The sequence below is a fragment of the Bombina bombina genome, chromosome 1 (genome assembly GCF_027579735.1).
Source record: "Bombina bombina isolate aBomBom1 chromosome 1, aBomBom1.pri, whole genome shotgun sequence".
Classification (NCBI taxonomy): Eukaryota; Metazoa; Chordata; class Amphibia; order Anura; family Bombinatoridae; genus Bombina; species Bombina bombina.
This window is the reverse complement of record NC_069499.1, coordinates 985,118,599-985,145,843: the sequence shown is the minus strand read 5'-3', so window position 1 is coordinate 985,145,843 and position 27,245 is coordinate 985,118,599. Positions and strand designations below refer to the sequence as shown.

The window sequence follows — 27,245 nt, the reverse complement described above, 5'->3', positions numbered from 1 at the left end:
TAGGACGAAACGTGCCCTCTTTTTTGGGGACCACGAAAAGATTTGAGTAAAACCCCTGTCCCTGTTCCAGTAATGGAATGGGATGAATTACTCCCATAGTAAAGAGGTCTTTTACACAACGTAAGAACGCCTCTCTTTTTATCTGGTCTACAGACAATCATGAAAGGAGAAACCTCCCCCTTGGGAGAGAATTTTTGAATTCCAGTTGATACCCTTGGGACACGATTTCCAGTGTCCAAGGATCCTGAACATCTCTTACCCAAGCAAAGAGAGAAAGTCTGCCCCCTACTAGATCCGGTCCCGGATTGGGGGCTGCCCCTTCATGCTGTCTTGGTAGCAGCAGCGGGCTTCTTGGGTTGTTTAGCCTTGTTCCAAGCCTGGTTGGGTCTCCAGATGGACTTGGCCTGAGCAAAATTCCCTTCCTATTTAGTGGAAGAAGAGGAAGAAGAGGAAGAAGAGGGGACTCCTTTAAAGTTCCGAAAGGAATGAAAATTATTTTGTTTACCCCTCAGTTTAGCAGTTCTATCCTGAGGTAGGAGATGACCCTTACCTCCCGTAATGTCAGAAATTATTTCTTTCAAGTCAGGCCCGAATAGGGTTTTTCCTTTGAAATGAATAGCCAAAAGCTTTGACTTAGATGACACATCAGCAGACCAAGATTTTAAACATAACGCTCTAAGCACTAAAATGGCAAATCCGGCATACTTAGCCGCCAATTTGGCAATCTGAAAGCGGCATCTGTAATAAAAGAATTAGCCAGCTTAAGAGCCTTAATTCTATCTAAAATATCCTCTAAAGGAGTCTCAGTCTTAAGAGACTCTTCTAAGGCATCAAACCAGAAGGCCGCTGCAGTGGTAACTGGTAAAATGCAGGCCGTCGGTTGTAAAAGGAAACCCTGATGAATAAACAACTTCTTTAGAAGACCCTCCAATTTCTTATCCATCGGGTGTTTGAAAGCACAACTGTCCTCAATAGGAATAGTTGTACGCTTAGCCAGGGTAGATATAGCTCCCTCCACCTTAGGGACTGTTTACCAAGAGTCCCGCACAGTGTCAGATATGGGATACATTTTCTTAAAATTAGGAGATGGTGAGAATGGGATACCCGGTCTGTCCCATTCCCTCTTAATAATCTCTGAAATTCTCTTAGGAACCGGAAAAACATCAGTGTAAGCAGGTACCTCTAAATATTTGTCCAGGCGGAGGTGTTCAAGCTTAAATCTAAAGGACATGACGTCCGAATCCGTCTGAGGTAACACACTTCCCGAATCGGTAAGTTCCCCCTCAGACAGAAGTTCTCTGACCCCCAAATCAGATCCCTGTGAGGGTACATCGGAAATGGCCAACAAAGCATCAGAGGACTCAGTATGCAAATTGACTTCTGTCCTGCTGCGTTTGCCCTGTAACACTGGCAACTTAGATAATACCTCTGTAAGGGTAGATGACATAACTGCAGCCATATCCTGCAGAGTAAATGAATTAGACGCGGTTGAAGAATCCGGCGTCGCTTGGGTAGGTGTTAAAGGTTGTGATGATTGGGGAGAATTTGGCGGCATACCCTGATTCTCCTCAGACTGAGAATCATCCTTAGACATACTTTCCTTAAATAAAATCTGCTCTTTACATTGTAAGGCCCTTTCAGTACATGAGGGACAAAAAGTAAGAGGGGGTTCCACAGTGGCATCTAAACACATAGAACAAGTAGTTTCCTCAAGTTCAGACATGTTAAACAGACTAGCACTCTGGAGTCAAACATATATTAAAATACATTTTTGAACTAAACAATGTACTGCGCCTTTAAATAATAAAAGCACAACAAATTTTCTGTTATAAGGCAAAACAACGTTTTCGGCAAACAAACGCCTTATGTGCCCCAAATAGCTTTATAATATTGCACCACTAGTTAGGGTATATTATATCTCAATTTATATTAATTTTGACAAAGCAACGTTTTATCAAATCTATCACATATATTAAATCAGGCCCCTGCACCTCGCCTCAGCTCTGCTGCGACGCCTACCTGCCCCCAGATCACCCTGAAGGAACGTTCTCAGCCTCTCTGTATTTTTGATTAGCAAACAGAGCTAGGTCCCACCGGAGCCTCAGGACCTTGCTGCCTATCCGGAAATCACACTGCGCGACGGAGCGTGTGAAAATAGGCCCCGCCCACTGTGGGTGTAACACTAGCTTAACCAAGACCCACATGGGTAGAGAAGAAAATAACATGTTGGTCCATAAATTAGCCATGTGTCCCATAAATACACACACAGCGGAGTAAGCGCATCACCGTGTCAAACATCTCCTGTCAGCCAGCAGTCTAACACCGCATCTCCCAGCGTCAGCCCACATATAAATTTTTTTAAAGTGACATATCAGTACACTATGAAATAAGCAGGAAATTTTTAAAGTGACATACCAGTACACTATGAAATAATTAGACTAACAGGGAATTCCAGGTACACCATTACTCCTATAGTGTATACTGATTACCCCTCACCAGCTAGGGAATATTGTCAGCATGTTTTGATGTAACAAGTCTCCCCAGAAACAAAAGACTGAACATACCGCAATGCTGCTTGTAGCATGACACCGTTCTCCACACTGAAGATTTTTCTTTACACTACCTCCAGTTGTTCTGTGGGAACCAGAAGAGATCTTAGGTAACATTTGCTAAGATCATCAACATCAGGGCAGAATAAATAAAATGTCTCCACTGCTCTTGGGAAGTTATAGACTGACGATTTCTCCCTGAGAAAAATAGTACTCACTGGCACCATTTTAAAATAAAAATCTTCTTGATTGAAGAATCTAAACTAACACCTCACTTTATCTCTTCCTATCACTAAAACAGGCAAAGAGAATGACTGGAGGGGGAGGGAAGGGAGGAGCTATATATACAGCTCTGCTGTGGTGCTCTTTGCCACTTCCTGCTAACAGGAGGTTTAATCCCACAAGTAAGGATAAAATCCGTGGACTCGTCATATCTTGTAAAAGAAATATAGTTATAAATATTTAAGCCATCCATGAGTTATTGGATATGTTAAACACTATATAGAGTTTTAGCCTATTTTTTCAAATATTGGGCTACAAAACCTGCAAATGCCCTAAGCTTCTCACTAAAGGTTTACAACAATTGTTTGTCCACAACATCATAGAGGGGTTCAGATGCAAAAGAAGAAAACAAAAACCTACAGGTAGAGGTGATCCCACGCAGCCCTGAGCCTACTCCACTGCTGTAAACAGGGAAAACAGAAACCAAATAATTAGTGCTGGGCGTCAGATTCACCAGGACCGCAGAGGAGGACAGACCACTGAGCACAACCTAAAATACAGAAACATGGGCAACTAAGATACTTTAAGGCAAGATGGGTGATGAATGAACAAACAGTGGTGAAATGGCAATGATACACAGAAAGACAAAAAGAAAAAAAAGAAAAAACCCAGGTTCCGGAAACATTTATAAATTCACATTTAGATATCAACACTTTCTGGAACATGTGTGAAGTATAATTTATTAAGTGACGTTTCAGGGTTTCACCCCCTTCCTTAGACTTTACGTCAGTTTTCAAGATGCTGGTGTTCGATTGTGGATAATAACTATAATTTCTACACAATCTAATTTTTTCGGTTATAGGAGTACAGAAAATTAAGGGATACGAAACCCAAAAATGTTCTTTAGTGGTTCAGACAGAGCATATAATTTAAAAAACTTTTCCATTTTAGTTCTATGGTGCAAATTGCTTCGTACCAATTGTATGCTTTGTTGAAGAAATACTCTAGGTAGGTGTATGGAGAACTACATGGCAAATAGTGCTGCCCTCTAGTGCTCTTGCATATGCATAATATTCTTGCAAAACTGCTGCCATATAAGGCTTTTTTCAACAAATGACACTAAAAGAACAAAGAAAATTTGATAATAGAGCATCCAATTTCTACAACTTTCTAATTTACTTCTATCTGAATCTTGAAAGAAAAATTGAATGTGCTGCCTTTTGTGAGTCCTAAAACCCCAAGAGCCCTATAAAACTTCTCCCACCTCACACATACCTCAGTCTAATGTATAGCCAAGTGAGATAAGAGAAAGGAATAAGAGAAATAAAAAGGAGAAAAAAAGATGTACCAAAAAAGAAGTAAACCCTAAAAAACATAGGGTGGGGTCTCGTAGACTCCCACCACCCATAAAATAAATTAATTTATCAGGTGAGCATAAATTATGTTTTCTTTCATACAGGTGGTAAGAGTTCACAATCCTGGAAACTAATATCAACGCTTTGGATTCACTTAAAAAAAAAACTAAAACAAGGGAAAAATCAACAATTGCCTGAATAACCTTCCTACCAAAGGCTGCCTGAGAAGAAGCAAAAACATCAAAATAGTAAAATTTTGTAAAAGCATGCAAAGAAGACCAAGTGCCTTGCAAATCTTGTCAACCGGAGGCTTATTCTTGAAGGCCCAGGAAGTGACAACTGACCTAGTAGAATGAGCAGTAAACTGTTGCACTGGAGGCTGCCCTGCCTCCAAGTATGCCTTGTGAATCAAATGTTTCAACCAAGAGGCCAAAGAAACAGCAGAAACTATCTGACCTTTTCTAGAACCAGAAAAATGTATGAAGAAACTAGAAGTTTGTCTATAGCCCTTAGTAGCATCATTGTAATATTTCAATGTGGCCCTAACAACATAAAAAGAATGCAAAGATCTCTCTGAAGCATCCTTAGGATTAGGACACAAAGAGGGACAACAATCTCTCTGATAAATGTGTCTGAAGAAACAAACTTAGCCGAAAAGTCAAACGTAGCCCATAAAATTGCCTTATTCTGATGAAAAATCAGATAGGGACACAAGAAAGAGCAGATAATTCAGAAGCTCTTCTAGAAGAAGAGATAGTCAAGAAAAATAACACATTCCAAGAAAGCAACACCAAGTTAAAATTCTATGGAGGAGAGGGGGGCATGTACGAACAGTGATCCTGAGCGGTCGCACTTTCCAGAGCTCTGGCTGAACATCTAGATATCTGCCGATATTGGAAGAGATTTACAGTGAAAATTCAGCACCATAACCCTTTCCTGCTGCACTGGTCAGAAGGACATCAGATCACAAACTTTGCTGTGTTTTTGACACCAGAGATCTGTATCGGACATTTAAGGCCTAGGGTCAGCAGCTGTAATGCTTGTGGAATATTTCCCTATCAGACCAAACTTAGCCAGTATTTTTTTTTATCCCGGCGTCAAGCGGAAGGATAAGGAAATATCCCAGAACAAAGCGAATGTAAGAAATAAGGTAAGCAGTACTCAATGTAGACAGGGTAGTCCTTCACTGCAATAAGATTAAGGCAGAGAATGGTCAGAGAAAGGCAGAGTTCGGTAACAGAAAGGCAATCCAGCAGAATAACAGTTTAGGGGTAAACCAATAGAATGGTCAGGAACAGGCAGAGGTTAGCAACAAAAGGTAATCCAGCAGTTAAGCAGTTCAGGGGTAAACCAGGCAGAATAGTCAGACAGAGTTCAGCAATAATAAGGTAATCCAGCAATTCAAGGGTTAAACAGGCAGAGTAGTCAGACAGGCAGAGTTCAGCAATGATAAGGCAATCCGGCAATTCAAGGGTTAAACAGGCAGACTAGTCAGAGGGGCAGAGTTCAGCAATAATAAGGCAATCCAGCAATTCAAGAAATAAAGCACCTAGGAGCACACACAGTAACACCTATACTTGGGCAGTGAATATAAGTTATGCAGGTACTTACATAGGCACCGATTCGTGCCAAGGAGGAGCTCAAAGGACGCGGCTTGAGAGGGGAATAGACGTGCGGCGATGATGTCATCGTTGCACGCTCACAGCAACCGCCGCGTCCCTGGCAACAGCCAGAGCGGCGCAAGTAGCAGCGTGACAGTGGCTCAGTATAGGCAGCGCTACCCCCTCAGTTCTCCAAGGTAATTTGCCCAAACTGTACAAACTAATAAAGCTGCTCCAACATCGCTGATTCCTACAAGTCTGAACAAAAAGAGGAAACATATATATACAGGACACAGTCAAAATGGCTGCGGTACGCGAAGCAGACTCACAGGACCATTTCAAACAACACATGGAGAAGCTGGAGGGACTCATGCAAAGCCGAATTGATAGAGCGCCATTTGACATCATGATGAACCTCTATTGCATACTGCCTCCATTACCTACTACTCGCACTGAAGCCTTAAAGGCAACTGCTCCGCATGGTGGGACAATGAGAGGCATCTCCACAACCACTCAACAACATTGGAAGAGCATTCCACTGAAAGCCTGCTATACCTCACCTTCAGAGTCATACAGCACAGCGGAGCCCTCAGAGGGGACTTATAAACTTCTCTTTCGCACCTCTGACCCTACAATCCCAAATCTGCAAGCTGGCGATCAATGCCCACTACAGGAGATAAAGGCATCTATCTCTACACAACACATACCCCAGCAAGAGGAACGAATGCTAAGAAAAGCCGGGCATGCGCAGGAGCTCAGGGGGGACTCCCAGAAGGCCAGGATCCCAGTAACAACAGACCTCATAGCCACCGGCAACATTCCATCGGATACCCAAGGCGGTCCTACCTTAAAGAGAGATGCCTTCACAAACGTACATAACTCACTGTGACTCAGGACATCCACAAAGAAGCTTTCAATTAGCACAGACCTGATGCCCCCCAAGTCATTAACATGTTATGTAGTTATATTCTGTTTAGTTACATGATGCTCCTTGAAAACCCACCTATTCAGAGAGGCTTACCATCTCTCCTCCATCTCTCATCCTAACAAAACTAATACATGAACTGTCTGACTCACTGCTGCAACCACAACCAATGTGACAAGCTACCCCCAACCTTATATCTCTGCACCCTAAATCTGTAGACTGTGAGCTCTCCGGAGCAGGGTCCTCTTCCTCCTGTACTAGATTTATTTAGTTTTGTTATGTTTTGTATTTTATCACAAATCCTTGTCCTTGTATACCCCTATCACTGTACCCAGCACTACGGAATTAGGCGGCGCTATACAAATAAATGATAATAATAATAAAAGACTGACTATGTAGAAGAAAAATGTAACTGTGCATGAATACAACCCCTCAGATATTTATAGCATGAAAAAATTGAAAACCATTCCTCTTGCAAGAGGCATAGGACTGTCCTTACTCATTTTGGCTCATGTTTTCATCATAGACCTGAGACAGGTTTTTTGAAGCCACCATCTGACATGCTGTTTCATGAATTTTGGGAATATGATTTCTGAGACAGAGGATGCTTCCTGTTCCAATGATTGTGAAAAAATGACAACTAAGGGCTATATTAAAAGTGGAGCGCTAAATTATCGTGCTCACGCAAACGGGCAAATTTGAAAATCTTAGGAAGCACATATGGGCATTGTCTATAGATATATGGAAAAATGCAACTTTTAAATCGATAGACACTGAATTGGCACTATGGGAAGTAATTCCATCTTGAACCGAAGGTCTTAGAAAACAATTAAGCCTACATTGGGCCTCTAGCCTCTATCTTTTTTCTTGATTATGAACAGCTAGGAACTGAAACATTTTCTGCCTCTTACTCTGCTTCTGATGAATGTGACACTGTATGAAATTATAGTTTGGCGTATTGTTTTTGAATTCCGACACATAACTCCTTGACACGTCTTTAAAACCCACTGGTCTTTTGAATATTTTGAAACCAGACCTGTTTGAATTGAGACAAACATGCCCTATAGGAATTGTCTGGAGCAAGACATAGTCATTATGATTTAGAAAATTGCCCTGGAGCACACCTTCCATGTGCCATTCCTCTTAAGGCCTCCAGGCCTGAGATCGATAGACCTCCAAACAAAAGCCATCCTTGAGGCATGAGCTTGGGACCATTGATGAAAAAAGTAAGCTGGTGATTTCCTTGATTTAGAGATTTGTGTAAAAAAAAGACTTTTTCCACCACATATTTGAGCAATTTATTATTCAAGGTCTTGGCAAAAAGCATAGCAGGGTCAAATTGTAAATTTAAAAGGTTTTGCTTTGATGTAGTGTCTCCTTCCGAATGTCCTTACCAAAAGGGCTGAATGAGCCAGATTAGTCATCATCATATTACTCGCATTGAAACACAATAAATCATGAATTACTGCAGGAAAACCCTAAAAGTTGATTCATATCAGCAAAAAAACAAAGCAGTCATTTGTTCAATCCCAGCAGAGGAAAAAATAATCTTAAAAGATAACTAGTAATTCTCTGTAGCCTTAGTGACAGGAATATCATCTATTTAAATAGGCGAGATTTAGGTGCATTTTTCTTAGGAGGTATATCAAACATTTCTGAAATATCCTTAAGCAGAGAATTTTTTTACAAACGTTATCAGGCACCATCGTCTGTCTCTCTGACGAAGTTCAGATAAAAAATGTCTTTATTGGAATCAAACAATGGAAATTCAACAGTAACAGAGGGTTTGTTATTATACAATCAGAAGAGATTGAGGGCAAACTTTTCAGACCTAACGTTTCTCTGATATAAGCAATAAATTCTGTAGGTATAGACGTTAAAGGTATATCAGCAACTTCTTTCTCAAACTCAAAATCAGAACTCAGGTGCAGGATCAAACTCTGCATTATTTGGCTTCAACGTAGCACTACGGAATCTGTTGGCGCTCTACAAATAACTGATAATAATAATAATAACATATAATTGCCTCCAAACACTTATGTTATGCAGACATAACACAGATTCTTATCTTCCCATGCAGCTTTATTACAAACTACACATTTCTTGGGCATGTTCTTAAACTCAGGGCTTTAAAAACGGAGAGATTGAAGACTCATACTCCTGGACATGCTCTCCATTTTAAAACAAGAGGACACAGCCTTCAGGAAACAGTCCATATTCTTCTGCTTCCAGCTACACATCCCAGCATAGAGGACTTGCAGTTTATTCAGGCAGATAGAAGTTCTCACTTGCTCACCTATACAGGGAATGTGCCCTCCTGGAATCTAGTGCAAAGTGGAGACACATGCACAACTAAAAGTAACTCAAGCTGTGGGTCAGTGTTACACTTCCGGGAGAAATAGCAACACCCATAGAAAGGACCCCTGGCAATACAAGGAGCATGTCAGACCTGCCTTACTTCCAGAGAGGGATGCTGCTGCCTCTTATAGACCGGACAGAATGGAACACAAGGATCACTTAAACACCTTAGCCAAAAGGAAAGGGTCTCCATCAGGCAGATACTGGGAAGGAGAACCTAGCACTGTCCATCCTATAATTGACAGAACTAGAACTGAGAGGAGGGGAAACCTGTGTTCATTTTATTTATGTAACAGGGGCGTTTATAGGTTTCTGTTCATGACCCCCTGGAAAGTGATAGCTAGCCAAGATATAATGAATAAGATAAGAAGCTGAGGTAGAAAAATAGAGAAGGGCAAAAATGAGGAGACAAGTAAACTGATAAGAGGAACAGATATAGGAGCTGAACCTTCGTCAGATTGAAAAAAAAAGAAGAAGGATAGCTGGCTAGATATTGGCATACAAGAAACAAGGTAGATTGAGAGTTTAGGATCATAGTTGCAGAGGGGAAAGAAGTAAGGAAAGACAATAAGGCAACAAAAAGTTGGGAACTGAGACAGATGTGGCAAAGAGAGAGGAGTCCCGGGCAGATAAAAGGAGCGTTTGAACAGAGAAAAAATTAAGAGCTGGTGAGAATACATATAGGAGGGTAGCAAAAGAAAAACATTTGATGAGGAAATAGCATTGGTGACCAGCACAGATAATATGATAATTAAAAATATAATTTATGCTTATCCGATAAATTATTTTCTTTCTTGGCAGTGAGAGTTCACGAAATCCATTCATAACCTATGGGAAATACTTCACCTGTCCACCAGGTGGAGGCAAATACGCCCCAAACAGAGTAATACATATCCCTCCCACTTCGCCAACCCTCTCAGTAGTTCAAGACGATGATAAGGAAAAGTAAAGAGATAAATAGGGGTAAAGAGGTGCCATAAGACTGCTGCCACTACACTATTTCAGGACAAGTTTGTTGACTCTCACTGCCAAGAAAGAATTTATCAGGTAAGCATAAATTAAATTTCTTTTCTAATGGCAAGGAGAGTCCACAAAATCCATTCATAACCTATGGGAAACCAATACCCAAGCTGTGGAGTGAGTCCATGAACATTTAAGGGAGGGAAAGGTAGGGAAGACAGTAGTAAGTACTAGGCACCACCGCTTGAAGAACCTTTCTCACAAAAGATGCCTCAGCTGAGGCAAAAAGATCCAATCGGTAAAATTTTGTGAAAGTATGTAATGAAGACCAAGTAGCAGCCTTACATTTCTGTTCAACGGAAGCCTCATTCTTGAAGGCCCAGAAAGAAGACATTGCACAAGTAGAATGTGCCATAATCCGTTATGGAGGCTGCTGACCCACTTCTATATAAGCCATACAAATCGAACTTCTGAGCCTCAAGGATAGGATAACAGCTGTGGCTTTCTGACACTTGCGCTTACGAGAATACAGGATAAACAAGGAAGATGATTGATGAAATTCCTTGGTAGCATGAAGACAAAACTTGAGACAAAGATACGGAACAACAATTTTCTGATTTATATTGTGAGTTGAAACAATCTTAGATAAAAACCCTGTCTTTGTCTGAAATACAGCCTTATCCAAATGGAACACTAGATAAGGCGGGTCACACTGGAGGGCAGACAATTTTGACACTCTTCGAGCAGAGACAATAGCTAACAGAAACAACACTATCCAAATTAGTAACATTAATAGAATGCATAGGCTCAAACAGAGCCTGTTGAAGAACTCTGAGAGTAAGATTAGGCTCCATGGAGCAATAGGTTTGAAAAAAAAAAGGTCTAATTCTAGCAATAGCTTGAACAAACGACTGAACATCTTACAAACGAGCCAACATCTTATGCAACAAAACAGAAAGAGCAGTAATCTGACCTTTAAGAGAACTAGTCGACAGGCGATTCTCCAAACCATCCTGCAGAAACTGAAGGATATGCAGATTCTTCACCTTGTGTCAAGGAAACCCACGCTCCATGCACCAAGACAGATAAGCCCTCTAACACCTTATGGTAAATATGTCTGGTAACTAGTTTACAAGCCTGAACCAAAGTATCAATCACCATTTTAGAGAATGCTCTCTAAGAAAAACTATTTGTTCAATCTCTATGAAGTCAGCCTCAGATAATCTAGATTTTGATAGAAGAACTGACCCTGAACAAGAAGGTCCAGCCTCTAAGGCAGCCGGCATGGAGGAGCAGACGACATTCTCAGTAGGTCTGCATACCAAGTCCTGCGTAGCCACGCAGGGGCTAACAGGATCTCTGAAATTCCCTCCTGCTTGATTCAAGCTATTACTCGAGGGAGCAGAACAATTGGAGGAAAAAGATACACTAGATTGAAATGCCAAGGTACTGCAAAAGCATCCACTATCTATGTTTGAGGATTTCTCGATCTTGACCTGTATCTCGGTAGCTTGGCATTGAGACGGGAAGCCATCAGATCTATCTATGAGCACCCCCACTGGCGGGTGATTTTGCAAAAAAATCCTGATTTAGAGACCATTCCCCAGAATGAAAAGTCTGCCTGCTCAGAAAATCCACTTTCTAGTTCTCCACAATTGGAATCAGGATGGCTGATATCTGGCAGTGATATGTTTCTGCTCATCGAAGAATACGAGACACCTCCAGCATTGCCAGAGAGCTGCGAGTTCCCCCCTGATGGTTGTTAAATGCCACTGCAGTGATGGTGCCTGATTGAAATCTTATATAATGGACGGATTGTAGGTGGAGGCCATAAAAGAAGAACATTGAAGATGGCCCTCAGCTCCAGGACGTTTATCGGAAGTGCCATCTCCTTTGGGTGCCAGGTTCCCTGAGCTCTCAGAGAACCCTACACAGCACCCCAGCCTGTCAAACTCACATCTGTTGTTATAATCTCCCAGGATGAGTGATGGAAGCACATGCCCTGGAGAGTGGGTTCCCGAGACCACTAGCAGAAAGACTCTCTTGTCTCTGGATCCATTCCATTGCCTTAGCATACATAACTGTTGAGGTCTCAGATGAAAGCAAACAAAAGAAATAACATGTGACGCTGAAACCATAAGACCTACCACTTCCATGCATTGAGCCACCAAAGGCCGAAGAGTGGAGTGAAGAAGATGGAAGACAGCCTGAAGCTTTTCCCTGCGTTGATCTGTGAGATAAATATGCATGCTGATAGAATTTATGATGATCCATAGAAAGCTTACACTCTTGTCAGAGGTAAGAGAACTATTTTCTAGGTTTAATTTCCAGTCATATGTCCAAAGATACCAGAGTGACTTCGCTGTGAGAGATGTTGCTAAATGTAAAGATGGCGCCTGACCCAAGATGTTGTCTAAGTAAGGTGCCACAGCAATCCCTGTAGTTTGACTACAGCAAGGAGAACCCCTAGCATTTTTGTAAAGATCCTGGAAGCCATAGCTAAACCAAAAGGGAGAGATAGAAAATTGGTAATGCTTGTCGAGGACAGCAAAACAGAGATAATGGTGATGATCTCAGTGAAGGTATGCATCCTTTAGATCTATGGTGGTCATGAATTGACCCTCCTGCACAAGAGTAGGAATGGACTTGATAGTTTACATTTTGAGTGAAGGATACCCTTACGAATTTGTTGAGGCACTTCAGCTCTAAGATGGGACAAAAGGTTTTTGGGAACAATGAAGAGGTTTGAATAGAACCCTCTTCCCCTCTCTGCCTGAATCAGTGGGACAACAACTCCAGTAGATAGCAGATCTTCAACACAGCGTAGGAAGGCTGTTCTTTTTTTCAGTTTTCCCCAAAATCCTTGCTAGGAGGAACCTGTCCCTTGAGGGGCGAGATTGGAAACCTATTTTGTATCCCTGTGATATGATTTTTAGAACCCAAAGGTCCTGAATGGAGTCAGGGGCTGACCCTTCATGCTGACTTGGTGTCTTGGGTCGATTTCTTGGGCTGTTTGTTCTTGTTCCACACCGGGTTTAGCTTCCAGGTACTCCTGGGCAATTCAGACTTGGTTATGGAACTGCTCCTCTGTGTCTTGTTCAAAGGAAAGGAGTGAAAATGTCTCTTGATTGATATTCTTATAAGAAACAACCTTAGGAAGAAACCCAGGTTTGTCCCTTAGCTTTAGATTTCTTATCCTGGGGTAGAAAAGCAATACATTTCTTAAATGTTCAATTTTAAATCTAATTCTAACATCCTTAGAATCTCTTTCCGATTCTCCATAGGAGTTAGAGGATGAAACTTCTCCTTCAGAACTAGAAGAGGAATCATCAAATTCAGAAATCTGCATTTACCTTACCGCTGCAGCTCCAACAGAGCTGCTGGTCCTAGACTCAGAGGACCCAAGCTTAACCTTCCTCTTCCTTTTCCCTGCAACTGGCATAGCGCTCAGGGCAGCAGAAACCACAAATTGTAACTGGGCTGCAAAATCATGGGGAAAAGTACCAACCCCGGGATGAGCTTGAGAAACGGGTTCGCAGAGAAACGCATGTGCTGGAATAGATGTCGCTGTTTGCAGCTGTAGCACTGACATATCTAGGCATGCTGAGGTCTGCAACTCCGCGGAAAGTCAAGGGGTAGATTGGGATGGTGGGGACACTGCAGACGTTTGATTATCAGGGCTCCCGGAATGAGACTGTAGAACAGATGTAAGGGAAGCATTACAAAATTGAGCCGGAGGACACACAGTATATATCCTGTATAACATGCATTTATTTGAATTAAATATGGGAACAAAACAATTATCCTCCTGAATAAATAATGAATACATGAATAAATAGCAGTAATGTCTTGGTTCTTAAGCCAGCCTCCTCTATGCCTGACCACTGGCCCCTATCTGTTAGGCAACAAGCCATTAGAGGGATAAAAGGTCAAATCAGGACTTACCCAGCTTCTTATTATCGTGAAGGTTCCTGTAACACAAAGGAAATTTAGTGTAACTAGCACTCTTTACCCAAAGGGAGGATAGCAACAACCTGGAAGAGGCATAGGAACTTCCCAGCGACAACCAGTAGCTAACATATACCACAACTCTACTAAGAAAATGAAATGGCTTTCAACAACTCCCCTGTCCTCTCTTACAGGAAATGAGGCAAAGAACTACTGGGACGGTAGGGGAAGTGGAAGGGATATTTAATGTTCTGTTTGGGGTGTCTTTGCTTCCTGCTGGTTGCCAGGTGAAGTATTTCCCATAGGTTATGAATGGATTTTGTGGACTCTTACTGCTATTAGAAAGAAACTACTGGTATGCACTTCAACAAAGCAGTAACATAGTTCTTTGCATTATCAGGGGTTAACTATACCTCCTTGGGAGTCCCTCCCCGTGATGGGTAGTAAACGATTCTATATTTCTGGACACGTTGCTGTGGTGGAGTCCAAGAGAGACGCATGCTCCATGCAGTGACATCTGAGACCACAAGGTGTGTAGGGCTGGGATGAGGATCAGTGGGATCCTGCAGGGCTACATTATGCGCCCCTGAGAGAGCCCATCACCGAAAGAGAGACAATGAGAAAAAAATGCAAGATTAAAAGAGTGAAAAGACAAAAAAACATAATTTATGCTTACCTGATAAATTTATTTCTCTTGTGATGTATCGAGTCCACGGATTCATCCTTACTTATATTCTCCTCCCCTACAGGAAGTGGCAGAGAGAGCACCCACAGCAGAGCTGCCTATATAGCTCCCCCCTTAGCTCCACCCCCCAGTAATTCGACCGAAGGCTAGAAAGAAAAAGGAGAAACTATAGGGTGCAGTGGTGACTGAAAGTTTAAAAATAAAAATATATATGCCTGTCTTTTAAACTGAAAGTTTAAAAATATATATGCCTGTCTTAATAAACAGGGCGGGACGTGGACTCAATACATTAAAAGAGAAATAAATTTATCAGGTAAGCATAAATTTTGTTTTCTCTTGTAAGATGTATCGAGTCCACGGATTCATCCTTACTTGTGGGATACCAATACCAAAGCTTTAGGACACGGATGAAGGGAGGGACAAGACAGGGACCTTAAACGGAAGGCACCACTGCTTGTAGAACCTTTCTCCCAAAAATAGCCTCCGAAGAAGAAGTAAAAGTATCAAATTTGGAAAATTTGGAAAAAGTATGAAGCGAAGACCAAGACGCCGCATTACAAATCTGTTCAACAGAAGCCTCATTTTTAAAAGCCATGTGGAAGCCACAGCTCTAGTAGAATGAGCAGTAATTCTTTCAGGAGACTGTTGGCCAGCAGTCTCATAAGCCAAGAGAAGTAGCCGTAGCCTTCTGACCTCTCCGCTTACCAGAATAAACAACAAACAATGAAGATGTTTGACGGAAATCTTTAGTTGCTTGTAAGTAGAACTTTAAAGCACGAACCACATCAAGATTGTGCAACAGACGTTCCTTCTTTGAAGAAGGATTAGGACACAGTGAAGGAACAACAATCTCTTGATTGATATTCTTATAAGAAACAACCTTAGGAAGAAACCCAGGTTTGGTACGCAAAACCACCTTATGGAAAATAAGATAAGGGGAATCACACTGTAAAGCATATAGCTCAGAAACTCTTCGAGCCGAAGAGATAGCTACTAAAAACAAAACTTTCCAAGATAGAAGCTTAATATCCATGGAATGCATAGGTTCAAACGGAACCCCTTGAAGAACTTTAAGAACTAAATTTAGGCTCCATGGCGGAGCAACAGGTTTAAATACAGGCTTGATTCTGACCAAAGCCTGACTAAATGCTCGAACGTCTGGGACATCTGCCAGACGTTTGTGTAGAAGAATAGACAAAGCAGATATTTGTCCTTATAAGGAACTAGCTGATAATCCCTTCTCCAAACCTTCTTGGAGAAAAGACAATATTCTAGGAATCCTAATCTTACTCCACGAGTAACCTTTGGATTCACACCAATAAAGATATTTGTGCCAAATCTTATGATAGATCTTCCTGGTGACAGGCTTTCTAGCCTGAATCAGGGTATCAATGACCGAATCAGAGAAACCACGCTTAGATAGAATCAGGCGTTCAATCTCCAAGCAGTCAGACGCAGAGAAATGTCCACTAGGTCTGCATACCAAGTCCTGCGTGGCCACGCAGGTACTATCAGAATCACCGAAGCTCTCTCCTGCTTTATTCTGGCAACCAGACGTAGAAGGAGAGGAAATACATAGGCCAGATTGAAGGACCAAGGCACTACTAGAGCATCTATCAGTACCGCTTTGGGATCCCGGGACCTGGACCCGTAACGAGAAAGTTTGGCATTCTGACAGGACACCATCAGATCCAATTCTGGTGTGCCCCATAGCTGAATCAGCTGGGCAAATACCTCCGGATGGAGTTCCCACTCCCCCAGATGAAAAATCTAACGATTTAGGAAATCCGCCTCCCAGTTCTCTACTACTGGGATGTGGACTGCTGAGAGATGGCAAGAGTGATCCTCTGCCCATCGGATTATTTTGGTTACCTCCATCATTGCTAGAGAACTCCTTGTTCCTCCTTGATGATTGATATAAGCTACAGTCGTGATGTTGTCTGACTGAAACCTGATGAATTTGGCCGCAGCAAGCTGAGACCACGCCTGAAACGCATTGAATATCGCTCTCAGTTCTAGAATATTTATCGGGAGAAGAGATTCCTCCCGAGACCATAAGCCCTGTGCTTTCAGGGAGTTCCAGACTGCATCCCAGCCTAGCAGGCGGCATCTGTCGTTACAATGAGCCACTCTGGCCTGCGGAAACACATTCCCTGAGACAGGTGGTCCTGAGACAACCACCAGAGAAGAGAATCTCTGGTCTCCTGGTCCAGATGCAGTTGAGGAGACAAATCTGCATAATCCCCATTACACTGTTTGAGCATGCATAGTTGTAGTGGTCTGAGATGTAGGCGGGCAAAAGGAACTATGTCCATTGCCGCTACCATGAGTCCGATTACCTCCATATACTGAGCCACTGATGGCCGAGGAATGGAATGAAGAGCTCGGCAAGTGATTAAGAGCTTTGATTTTCTGACCGCCGTCAGAAATATTTTCATTTCTACCGAGTCTATCAGAGTCCCTAAGAAGGAAACTCTTATAAGAGGGAAGAGAGAATTCTTTTTTATGTTCACCGTCCACCCGTGAGATCTCAGAAAAGCCAACACAATGTCTGTGTGAGACTTGGATAGCTGGAAAGTTGACACCTGAAATAAGATGTCGTCTAGATAAGGCGCCACTGCTATGCCCTGTGGTCGTAGAACTGCCAGAAGGGACCCTAGCACCCTAGTGAAAATTCTGTGAATAGGGATGTGTAGATACGCATCCTTTAAGTCCACGGTGGTCATATATTGACCCTCCTGGATCAGAGATAGAATAGACCGAATAGTCTCCATCTTGAATGATGGAATTTTGAGGAACTTGTTTAGAATTTTGAGATCCAAGATTGATCTGAAAGTTCCCTCTTTCTTGGAAACCACAAACAGGTTTGAGTAAAAACCTAGCCCCTGTTCCTCTTTTGGGACTGGGCAGATCACCCCCATGGTATGTAGGTCTTCTACACAGCATAAGAACGCCTCTCTCTTTGTCTGTTTACAGACAATTGAGAAATGTGAAAAGTCCCCCTTGGAAGAGAGCCTTTGAATTCCAGAAAATATCCCTGGGACACAATTTCTAGTATAGTGAACATCTCTTGCCCAAGCCTGAGCGAAGAGAGAGAGTCTGCCCCCTACTAGATCCGGTCCTGGATCGGGGGCTACCCCTTCAAGCTGTCTTAGAGGCAGCTGCAGGCTTCTTGGCCTGTTTACCCTTGTTCCAAACCTGGTTAGGTCTCCAGACTGACTTGGATTTTGCAAAATTCCCCTCTTGTTTTGCAGCAGAGGAAGCTGAAGCGGGACCACTCTTGAAATTCCAAAAGGAACGAAAATTATTTTGTTTGGTCCTCATAGTATTTGATCTATCCTGAGGGAGGGCATGACCTTTCCCTCCAGTGATGTCTGAAATAATCTCTTTCAGTTCAGGCCCGAATAGGGTCTTTCCTTTGAAAGGGATGTTCAAAAGTTTAGTTTTAGATGACACATCAGCAGACCAGGATTTAAGCCATAATGCCCTGCGTACTAAAATGGCAAAACCTGAATTCTTTGCAGCTAATTTAGCCAGTTGAAAAGCGGCAACTGTAATAAAAGAATTAGCCAATTTAAGGGCCTTAATTCTGTCCAAAATTTCTTCTAATGGAGTCTCCATCTGAAGAGCCTCTTCTAGAGCCTCAAACCAGAAAGCAGCTGCAGTAGTTGCAGGAACAATGCACGCAATAGGTTGAAGAAGAAAACCTTGATGAACAAACATTTTCTTCAGGAGACCCTCTAATTTTTTATCCATAGGATCTTTGAAAGCACAACTGACTTCAATAGGTATAGTTGTACGCTTAGAGTAGAAATAGCTCACTCCACCTTAGGAACTGTCTGCCACGAGTCCCGCATGGTGTCAGATATGGGAAACATTTTCTTAAAAACAGGAGGGGGAATGAACGGAATACCTGGTCTATCCCACTCCTTAGCAATAATATTCACAATCCTCTTAGGGACTGGAAAAAAACATCAGTGTAAACAGGAACCTCTAAGTATTTATCCATTTTACACAATTTCTCTGGGACCACTATAGGGTCACAATCATCTAGAGCCGCTAATACCTCCCTGTGCAATAAGCGGAGGTGTTCAAGCTTAAATTTAAAGGCCGTCATATCAGAATCTGTCTGAGGAAGCATCTTTCCTGAATCAGAAATTTCTCCCTCAGATAACAAATCCCTCACCCCTACCTCAGAGCATTGTGAGGGCATATCAGATACGGCTACTAAAGCGTCAGACTGCTCAGCATTTTTCCTTAACCTAGAGCTGTCCCGCTTTCCTTGTAAACCAAGCAGTTAGGATAAAACCTCTGTGAGGGTTGTATTCATAACCATGTCTTGTAAAATAAATGAATTTGACGCACTAGAGGTACTTGGAGTCACTTGTGCGGGCGTTACTGGTAGTGACACTTGGGGAGAGCTAGATGGCAAACCCTCATTTACTTCTGACTGAGAATCATCTATTGCTCTATTTTTAAGTGCTAATATATGTTCTTTATAGTTTATAGACACATCAGTACAATTGGGACACATTCTAAGAGGGGGTACTACAATGGCTTCCAAACATATTGAACAAGGATTTTCTTTGGTGTCAGACATGTTAAACAGGCTAGTAATGTAACAAGCAAGCTTGGAAAACACTGTAATCAAAGTAAATAACACTTAGAAATAAAACAGTACTGTGCCTTTAAGAGGAAAAAAAGCTGCACAAATTCTGCAAAACAGTGTAAAAAAGCAGTAAACATAACGAAATTTTTACAGTAGTATCATATAGCCTTAGTAACTTTGCACAGCTATGCAAATAAACAATTAACCCCTTAATGGCAAAACCGGATTGAAAAAACATCAAAACCGGTAAAAAAGACTTTCAGCACCTTGCCACAGCTCTGCTGTGGCTCCTACCTGCCCTTCAGAACAATTTGTGGGGAAAAAAAAATTCTTTTACAGACCTCAAACATGGCAGGAATCTCTGGAGAAGCAGTTAGAAGTCTCAGAGGAAAAGAAACTGCACAACTGAGGCACGAAAATAGGCCCCTCCCACCTCACTCAATGTTTTGAGGCCTAACAGACAAACACTAGAGTGTCTCTAAATTAACCATGTGGGTTAGAAAACTCAAAAACAAGCCACAATGACCCCTGTAGTCCCTTCAAAAAAACGTTATAATTGCATCATTTACTGAATAAACAAAAACGTTTTTACCAAACAGTGTCACCAGTAACTAATGAGCCCTTCATGCAAGCTGAAATTCCTATCCAAGTGTCTGAATACAGCTTACCCTTCCCTCATGGGAATATTGCCAGCCTTTTCTAGAAATAACACAGTCTGTCTAGAAAAATATAGACTGAACATACCTCATATGCAGCTTAGCCTGCAAACCGTTCCCCCAACTGAAGTTTTCCTGTACTCTTCAGCCCTTGTGAGAACAGCAGTGGATCTTAGTTACAAAGTGCTAAGATCATAATCCTCATCTCTTTTTCTGCCAAAGAGTAAATAGTACACACCGGCATCATTTAAAATAACAAACTTTTGCTTGAGGAAATAAAAACCTAACATTTTTGTCACCACACTCCTCTTACCCTTCCTAGCAGTTAAGCAGGCAGAGAGAATGACTGGGGGTGGAGCTATATAGGCAGCTCTGCTGTGGGTGCTCTCTCTGCCACTTCCTGTAGGGGAGGAGAATATCCCACAAGTAAGGATGAATCCGTGGACTCGATACATCTTACAAGAGAAATAATATTGATCTTAGTAAGACGAGAGAGAAAAAAGAGAAAGGGAGAGATTGAGAAGTGAACAATAGAGAGAATGAGGTAAAGAAAAGTAAGAAGGGAACAGAACTGTGTAAGCAGAAGACAGGCAACTACAGGGAGAAGCAGAGAGAAAGATACGGAAAAAAAATGGTAAAAGAAATACTTACCAAACTCGGTCTCCCTCCTCTTCTCTTTCAGCCTGAAGCACAGTGCCCGAGAAACACGTCCCACAAGGGAGTGAAGGAGGGGGAAGTCTGGGACCATGTGCATGGTCAGGTCTGTTGGCTCAGAAGCCATTTCTCTTAGCTCAGTCTCATCTGCATTCTTAATACCTGGATAAGTAACATGAAATACATTTCTAGGGAATAATATGATGCAATAAGGGTTTCCTGAGGAGATTACTCACTGGGGTCTGAGATGTGTAATTATAAGGACTAGTAGTAGGGGCTCCCAGTACACTGAGATGTTCTTTTATGTGTTTAGTGTAAGGGTCACACAATCTTACCAATAGTGAAGATGTAAATGCCAGCCTCCTTGAGGGTTCGTGCAACACTGTTTGCATCATCCTGAGATTTTCCATCTGTCAAAAGAACAAGTAGTTTGCCCGCTGTATTGCGGGAACCAGACGCTGCCCGGAGGTTTTCCTCTAATACATGAGTGAGAGCCAAACCTGCAGATAAATGGAGTGACATGAGAGGCCAGAATTTTTTTTTGTTTCTCTGATTACTGGATCCACACTGCAGAATTTACAAAAAGCACAGCACCCTGTCACTCTTCCTAGAGTACACATACAGCACACTGCCCCACTCCTGAGAGCACAGGGCACACATACAGCACACTGTCCCGCTCCTGAGAACACAGGGCACACATCTGCCCCACTGCTAAGAACACAGGGGACACATACAGTACACTTTCCCACTCCTGAGAACACAGCGGAAACATACAGCACACTACCCCACTTCTGTGAGCTCAGGGCACACATACAACACACTGTTCCCCTCCTGAGAACACAGGGCACACATCTGCCCCACTCCTGAGAAAACAAGGCACACATACAGCATTTTGTTGTAATCTTACTTAGACATGACTAAGAGCCCAATATAGGGCTTGAAACGTCCTTTTTCCTATGATGTGGAAACAATAAAGAAGTTGTATTATTATTTTTGACAAGAGGCTGGATTCCATTGTTTTTAGATAACATATTGCACATACACAGCACCCTGCCCCAGTCCAGAGAAAACATTGGACATATAAAGCACCCTGCCCCACTGCAAAGAATACACTGCACATCAACAGCACCCTGCCCCACTGCAGAGAATACACTGCACATCAACAGCACCCTGCCCCACTGCAGAGAATACATTGCACATCAACAGCACCCTGCCCCACTGCAGAGAATACACTGCACATATACAGCACCCTGCCCCACTGCAGAGAATACACTGCACATATACAGCACCCTGCCCCACTGCAGAGAATACACTGCACATATACAGCACCCTGCCCCACTGCAGAGAATACACTGCACATATACAGCACCCTGCCCCATTGCAGAGAATACACTGCACATATACAGCACCCTGCCCCACTGCAGAGAATACACTGCACATATACAGCACCCTGCCCCACTGCAGAGAATACACTGAACATATACAGCACCCTGCCCCACTGCAGAGAATACACTGCACGGGCTCGATCCGATAAAAATCGTCGCCCGCAAAAGCCGGCGACGCCAAAATCTGCGCTGGTTTGGTATCACATATACGGCGTAACCTAGAAGTTACGCCCGTATATTTCTGCCGTCACCAGTAGTTTTTTGGGCCATAGGCAGGTATACCAAACCCGCGCAGTTTGGTATCCAATATACAGCGTAAGGACTTACGTAGCGAAAATGGAGAAATCTTACTCCATTTTCACCTCGCCACAAAAAGCAGCCGTAAGAAGCCTTACGCTGACTATTGGAGCCCCGTAACTACCTAAACTACCTGCAAAATAAAACCTAACACCTAACGCATGCGCAATGTCTATCTACCTGTCAACCGCGATCCCCGCCGCAATCCCTAATAAAGTATTTAACCCCTAAACCGCCGCTCCCGGACCCCGCCGCCACCTACATAAACTAACCCCCTACTGTGAGCCCCTAAAACCGCCACCATCTAACTGATCTATCCCCTAATGTGAACCCCTTACACCGCCGCCATCTACCTTATCTATCCCCTAATGTGAACCCCTTACACCGCCGCCATCTACCTTATCTATCCCCTAATCTGACCCCCTTACACCGCCGCCACCTATATAAAAATTATTAACCCCTAATCTAATCTCCCTATACCGCCGCCAGCTATATTAATATTATTAACCTCTAATCTAATATCCCTAAAGTAATAAGTTCTATTACCAGCCCTTAAAATTGCCTTTTGCGGGGCTTTGCCCCAAAGTAAACAGCTCTTTTGCCCTATAACCTGCCCTCCCTACACCGCCGCCACCTATATTAATAGTATTAACCCCTAATGTAAGCCCCTTACACCGCCGCCATCTATATTAAAATTATTAACCCCTAATTTAATCTACCTACCCCGCCGCCAGCTATATTATCTATATTAACCCTAAGTATATTATAGTTAATATAGTTATTAGATTATATATATTAACTATATTAACCCTAATTATATTAGGGTTAATATAGTTAATATAGTTACTATAGTATTTATATTAACTATATTAACTCTATCTAACCCTAACACCCCTAACTAAATTCTTATTAAATAAATCTAATTCATATTATAAACTAAAATATTCCTATTTAAATCTAAATACTTACCTATAAAATAAACCCTAAGATAGCTACAATATAATTAATAATTACATTGTAGCTATGTTAGGGTTTATATTTATTTTACAGGTAAATTGTTAATTATTTTAACTAGGTATAATAGCTATTAAATAGTTATTAACTATTTAAAAGCTACCTAGTTAAAATAATTACCCAATTACCTGTAAAATAAATCCTAACCTAAGTTACAAATACACCTACACTATCAATAAATTAAATAAACTACAAATATCTATCTAAAAATACAATTAAATAACGTAAACTAAATTACAAAAAAAACCAAACACTAAATTACAAAAAAAAAAAAGATTACAGCAATTTTAAGCTAATTACACCTATTCTAAGCCCCCAAATAAAATAATAAAGCCCCCCAAAATAAAAAATTCCCTACCCTATTCTAAATTATAAAATACCCAGCTCTGTACCAGCCCTTAAAAGGGCTTTTTGCCGGGTATTTACCCCAAGTTAACAGCTCTTTTGCCAGTAAAAAAAAAAGAACACAACACCCCCCCCAACATTACAACCCACCACCCACATACCCCTATTCTAAACCCACCCAAACCCCCCTTAAAAAAACCTAACACTACCCCCCTGAAGATCTCCCTACCTTGTCTTCACCCAACCGGGCCGAACTCCTCATCCAATCCAGGCAATGTCTTTATCCAAGCGGCAAAGAAGAAGTCTTCATCCCTGCAATGTCTTTATCCAAGCGGCAAAGAAGAAGTCTTCATCCCGGCGATGTCTTCATCCAAGCGGCAGCAAAGTCTTCTTCCATCCGGCAGCATCTTCCATCAAGCGGCATCTTCAATCTTCTTTCTTCGCTCCTCCGACGCGGAGCCTCCATCCCGGCCGACGACTGAACGACGAATGAGGTACCTTTAAATGACGTCATCCAAGATGGCGTCCGTCGAATTCCGATTGGCTGATAGGATTCTTTGCTGCCGCTTGGATGAAGACATCGCCGGGATGAAGACTTCTTCTTTGCCGCTTGGATAAAGACATCGCCTGGATGAAGACTTCTTCTTTGCTGCTTGGATAAAGACATGCCCGGATCGGATGAGGAGTTCGGCCCGGTTGGGTGAAGACAAGGTAGGAAGATCTTCAGGGGGGTAGTGTTAGGTTTTTTTAAGGGGGGTTTGGGTGGGTTTAGAATAGGGGTATGTGGGTGGTGGGTTGTAATGTTGGGGGGGGGGTGTTGTGTTCTTTTTTTTTTACAGGCAAAAGAGCTGTTAACTTGGGGTAAATACCCCGCAAAAAGCCCTTTTAAGGGCTGGTACAGAGCTGGGTATTTTATAATTTAGAATAGGGTAGGGAATTTTTTTATTTTGGGGGGCTTAGAATAGGTGTAATTAGCTTAAAATTGCTGTAATCTTTTTTTTTTGTAATTTAGTGTTTGTTTTTTTTGTAATTTAGTTTAATTTATTTATTTGTATTTTAGTTTAGATATTTGTAGTTTATTTAATTTATTGATAGTGTAGGTGTATTTGTAACTTAGGTTAGGATTTATTTTACAGGTAAATTGGTAATTATTTTAACTAGGTAGCTATTAAATAGTTATTAACTATTTAATAGCTATTGTACCTAGTTAAAATAAATACCAAGTTACCTGTAAAATAAATATAAACCCTAAAATAGCTACAATGTAATTATTAATTACATTGTAGCTATCTTAGGGTTTATTTTATAGGTAAGTATTTAGATTTAAATAGGAATATTTTCATTAATAATATTAATATTAGATTTATTTTAATAAGAGTTTAGTTAGGGATGTTAGAGTTAGATAGGGTTATTATACTTAATATATATATAATATAATAACGATACTAACCCTAATATAATTAGGGTTAATATAGTTAATATATATAATATAATAATTATATTAACTATATTAACCCTAATATAATTAGGGTTAATATAGTTAATATAGCTGGTGGCGGTGTAGGGGGATTAGATTAGGGGTTAATACATTTATTATAGGTGGCAGCGGTGTAGGGGGATTTAGATTGTAGGCAAAAGAGCTGATTACTTTGTGACAAAGCCCCGCCAAAAGCCCTTTTAAGGGTTGGCAAAAGAGCAGTTTACTTTGGGGTAATGCCACGCAAAAAGCCCTTTTCAGGGCTATTTGTAGGGTTAGACTTAGGTTTAGTGGTAGGGATAGTTTAGTATTTTAGGGGTTAAATAATTTAATAAAGATGGCGGCGGGGTAGGGGGATTAAATTAGGGGTTAATAATTTTAAAATAGATGACGGCGGGGTAGGGGCTCACTTTAGGGGGTAGGTAAGGTAGATGGCGGCGGGGTAGGGGCTCACTTTAGGGGGTAGGTAAGGTAGATGGCGGCGGGGTAGGGGCTCACTTTAGGGGGTAGGTAAGGTAGATGGCGGCGGTGTTAGGGGCTCCCTTTAGGGGGTTATAGATTTAATATAGCTGGCGGCGGGGTCCGGGGGCGGCGGTTTAGGGGTTAATAACTTTATTAGGTGGCGGCGGGGTCTGGGAGCGGCGGTTTAGGGGTTAATAACTTTTTTATTATTAGGATAGTGAGGGGGGATAGCGGTTAGAGGGTTAGACGTGTCGGGCTATGTTTAGGAGGCGTGTTAGACAGTGTGGGTGATTTCATACTTTAGTCAGGTTTTGTAGGCGCCGGCAGTTTCTAACGTGGCGCAAGTCACTGGCGACGCCAGAAATTTGTACTTGCGCAGATTTCTGGACATCGCTGGTTTATCCGACTTACGGCACGTTAGCATCTGACGGCGCCGTATATTGGATAGCTCGAGTTGCGAGCTGAAACTGCGGGCGACGCGGGTTCCCTCGCTTGCGCCGCAAACTACGCTGTATATCGGATCGCGCCCCACATATACAGCACCCTGCCCCACTGCAGAGAATACACTGCACATATACAGCACCCTGCCCCACTCCAAAGAACACAGGGCACATATACAGCAGCCAGGGTCGGCTCCAAGGGGGGGCATTGGGGGGCAATGCCCACCCAAATGGTATGCTGTGCCCCCCAGGGCAAAAAAAAAATTAAAAAGTGATTTAAAAAAAAATATTTTTACATTTTAAAAGTGACGGGTCCCCCAGGGTCCAAAATGTCGCATAAACCATTTGTGGCCACTGGATCCTGGAGATCCGCCACTTAGGAGGGCCCAGCTAATCTCTTTACTCTCCTCTATTTACAACCAGATAACAAATAAAGTTGCATTTCCCTGCTGGTGCTCTCACAGTTAACCTAGGGCTTGCAATGCCCCTCCTCCTGCTAGCCCACTTACTACGGAGCTGGGAGAAGCAAACAGTCAGTGAGAGGGAAGGCAGAAGTAATTTTGTGAAAACACAGCCGTATAACCAATGTGTGTGTGAGAGTAGTATCCCTTCCCTATTGTGCTTTATATCCTGGCAGCCACAGATAAAGAAGCAAATTGGGAATTCCTTGGTTTCCCCACTGCAGGTCACACAAAACAAGTGTGCATTGTGCCTGCTTTATCTGCAGTGATCAGTGTAAAATGTGTGTCAGATTATAGGTGCCCACATACACACACTTCAAATGTAGCTGTGGGACAATGAGTGAAATAGCCTTATGTTTATTATTTACCTGTTTCAAAACATCTCCTATTTGTCCCCAAGGTTGTTTTAATATATATATATATATATATATATATATATATATATATATATATATATATACACACACACACACATACATACACACAATACACACACTGTGTGTATATATATTTTGTTTGTGTGTGTATATATATATATATGTGTGTGTGTGTATATACATATATACTGTGTGTATGTGTATATATATATATATATATACTCCTCCTGTAAGTAAATCCGTCCTCCTGGGTCAACAGCCTGGGTGCTAGCATGAAAAGGTATATCTCAGTAGATGAAAGCACTCTCAGGACTTCTCAATAGTGGGTAAAAAAAAACAGTGTTTATTAACGTTTCGGGGTTCACACAGACCCCTTCATCTGATGAAGGGGTCTGTGTGAACCCCAAAACGTTAATAAACACTGGCTTTTTTAACCCACTATTGAGAAGTCCTGAGAGTGCTTCC

At 41.9% G+C, this 27,245-nt stretch overlaps 1 protein-coding gene across 1 annotated transcript in view; it reads right to left on the bottom strand.

Moving 5' to 3' along the window:
* The window catches only part of COL20A1 (collagen type XX alpha 1 chain), a 478,350-nt gene that overhangs the window by 346,189 nt on the left and 104,916 nt on the right, over window positions 1-27,245 (bottom strand). Inside the window, exons 9-12 of the mRNA XM_053708962.1 lie at window positions 20,858-21,022; window positions 20,520-20,684; window positions 14,332-14,504; window positions 3,192-3,321 (exon numbers count right to left, since the gene is read on the bottom strand). Coding sequence (XP_053564937.1) covers window positions 3,192-3,321; window positions 14,332-14,504; window positions 20,520-20,684; window positions 20,858-21,022 — 633 coding nt within the window. The remainder of the gene's footprint in view (window positions 1-3,191; window positions 3,322-14,331; window positions 14,505-20,519; window positions 20,685-20,857; window positions 21,023-27,245) is intronic.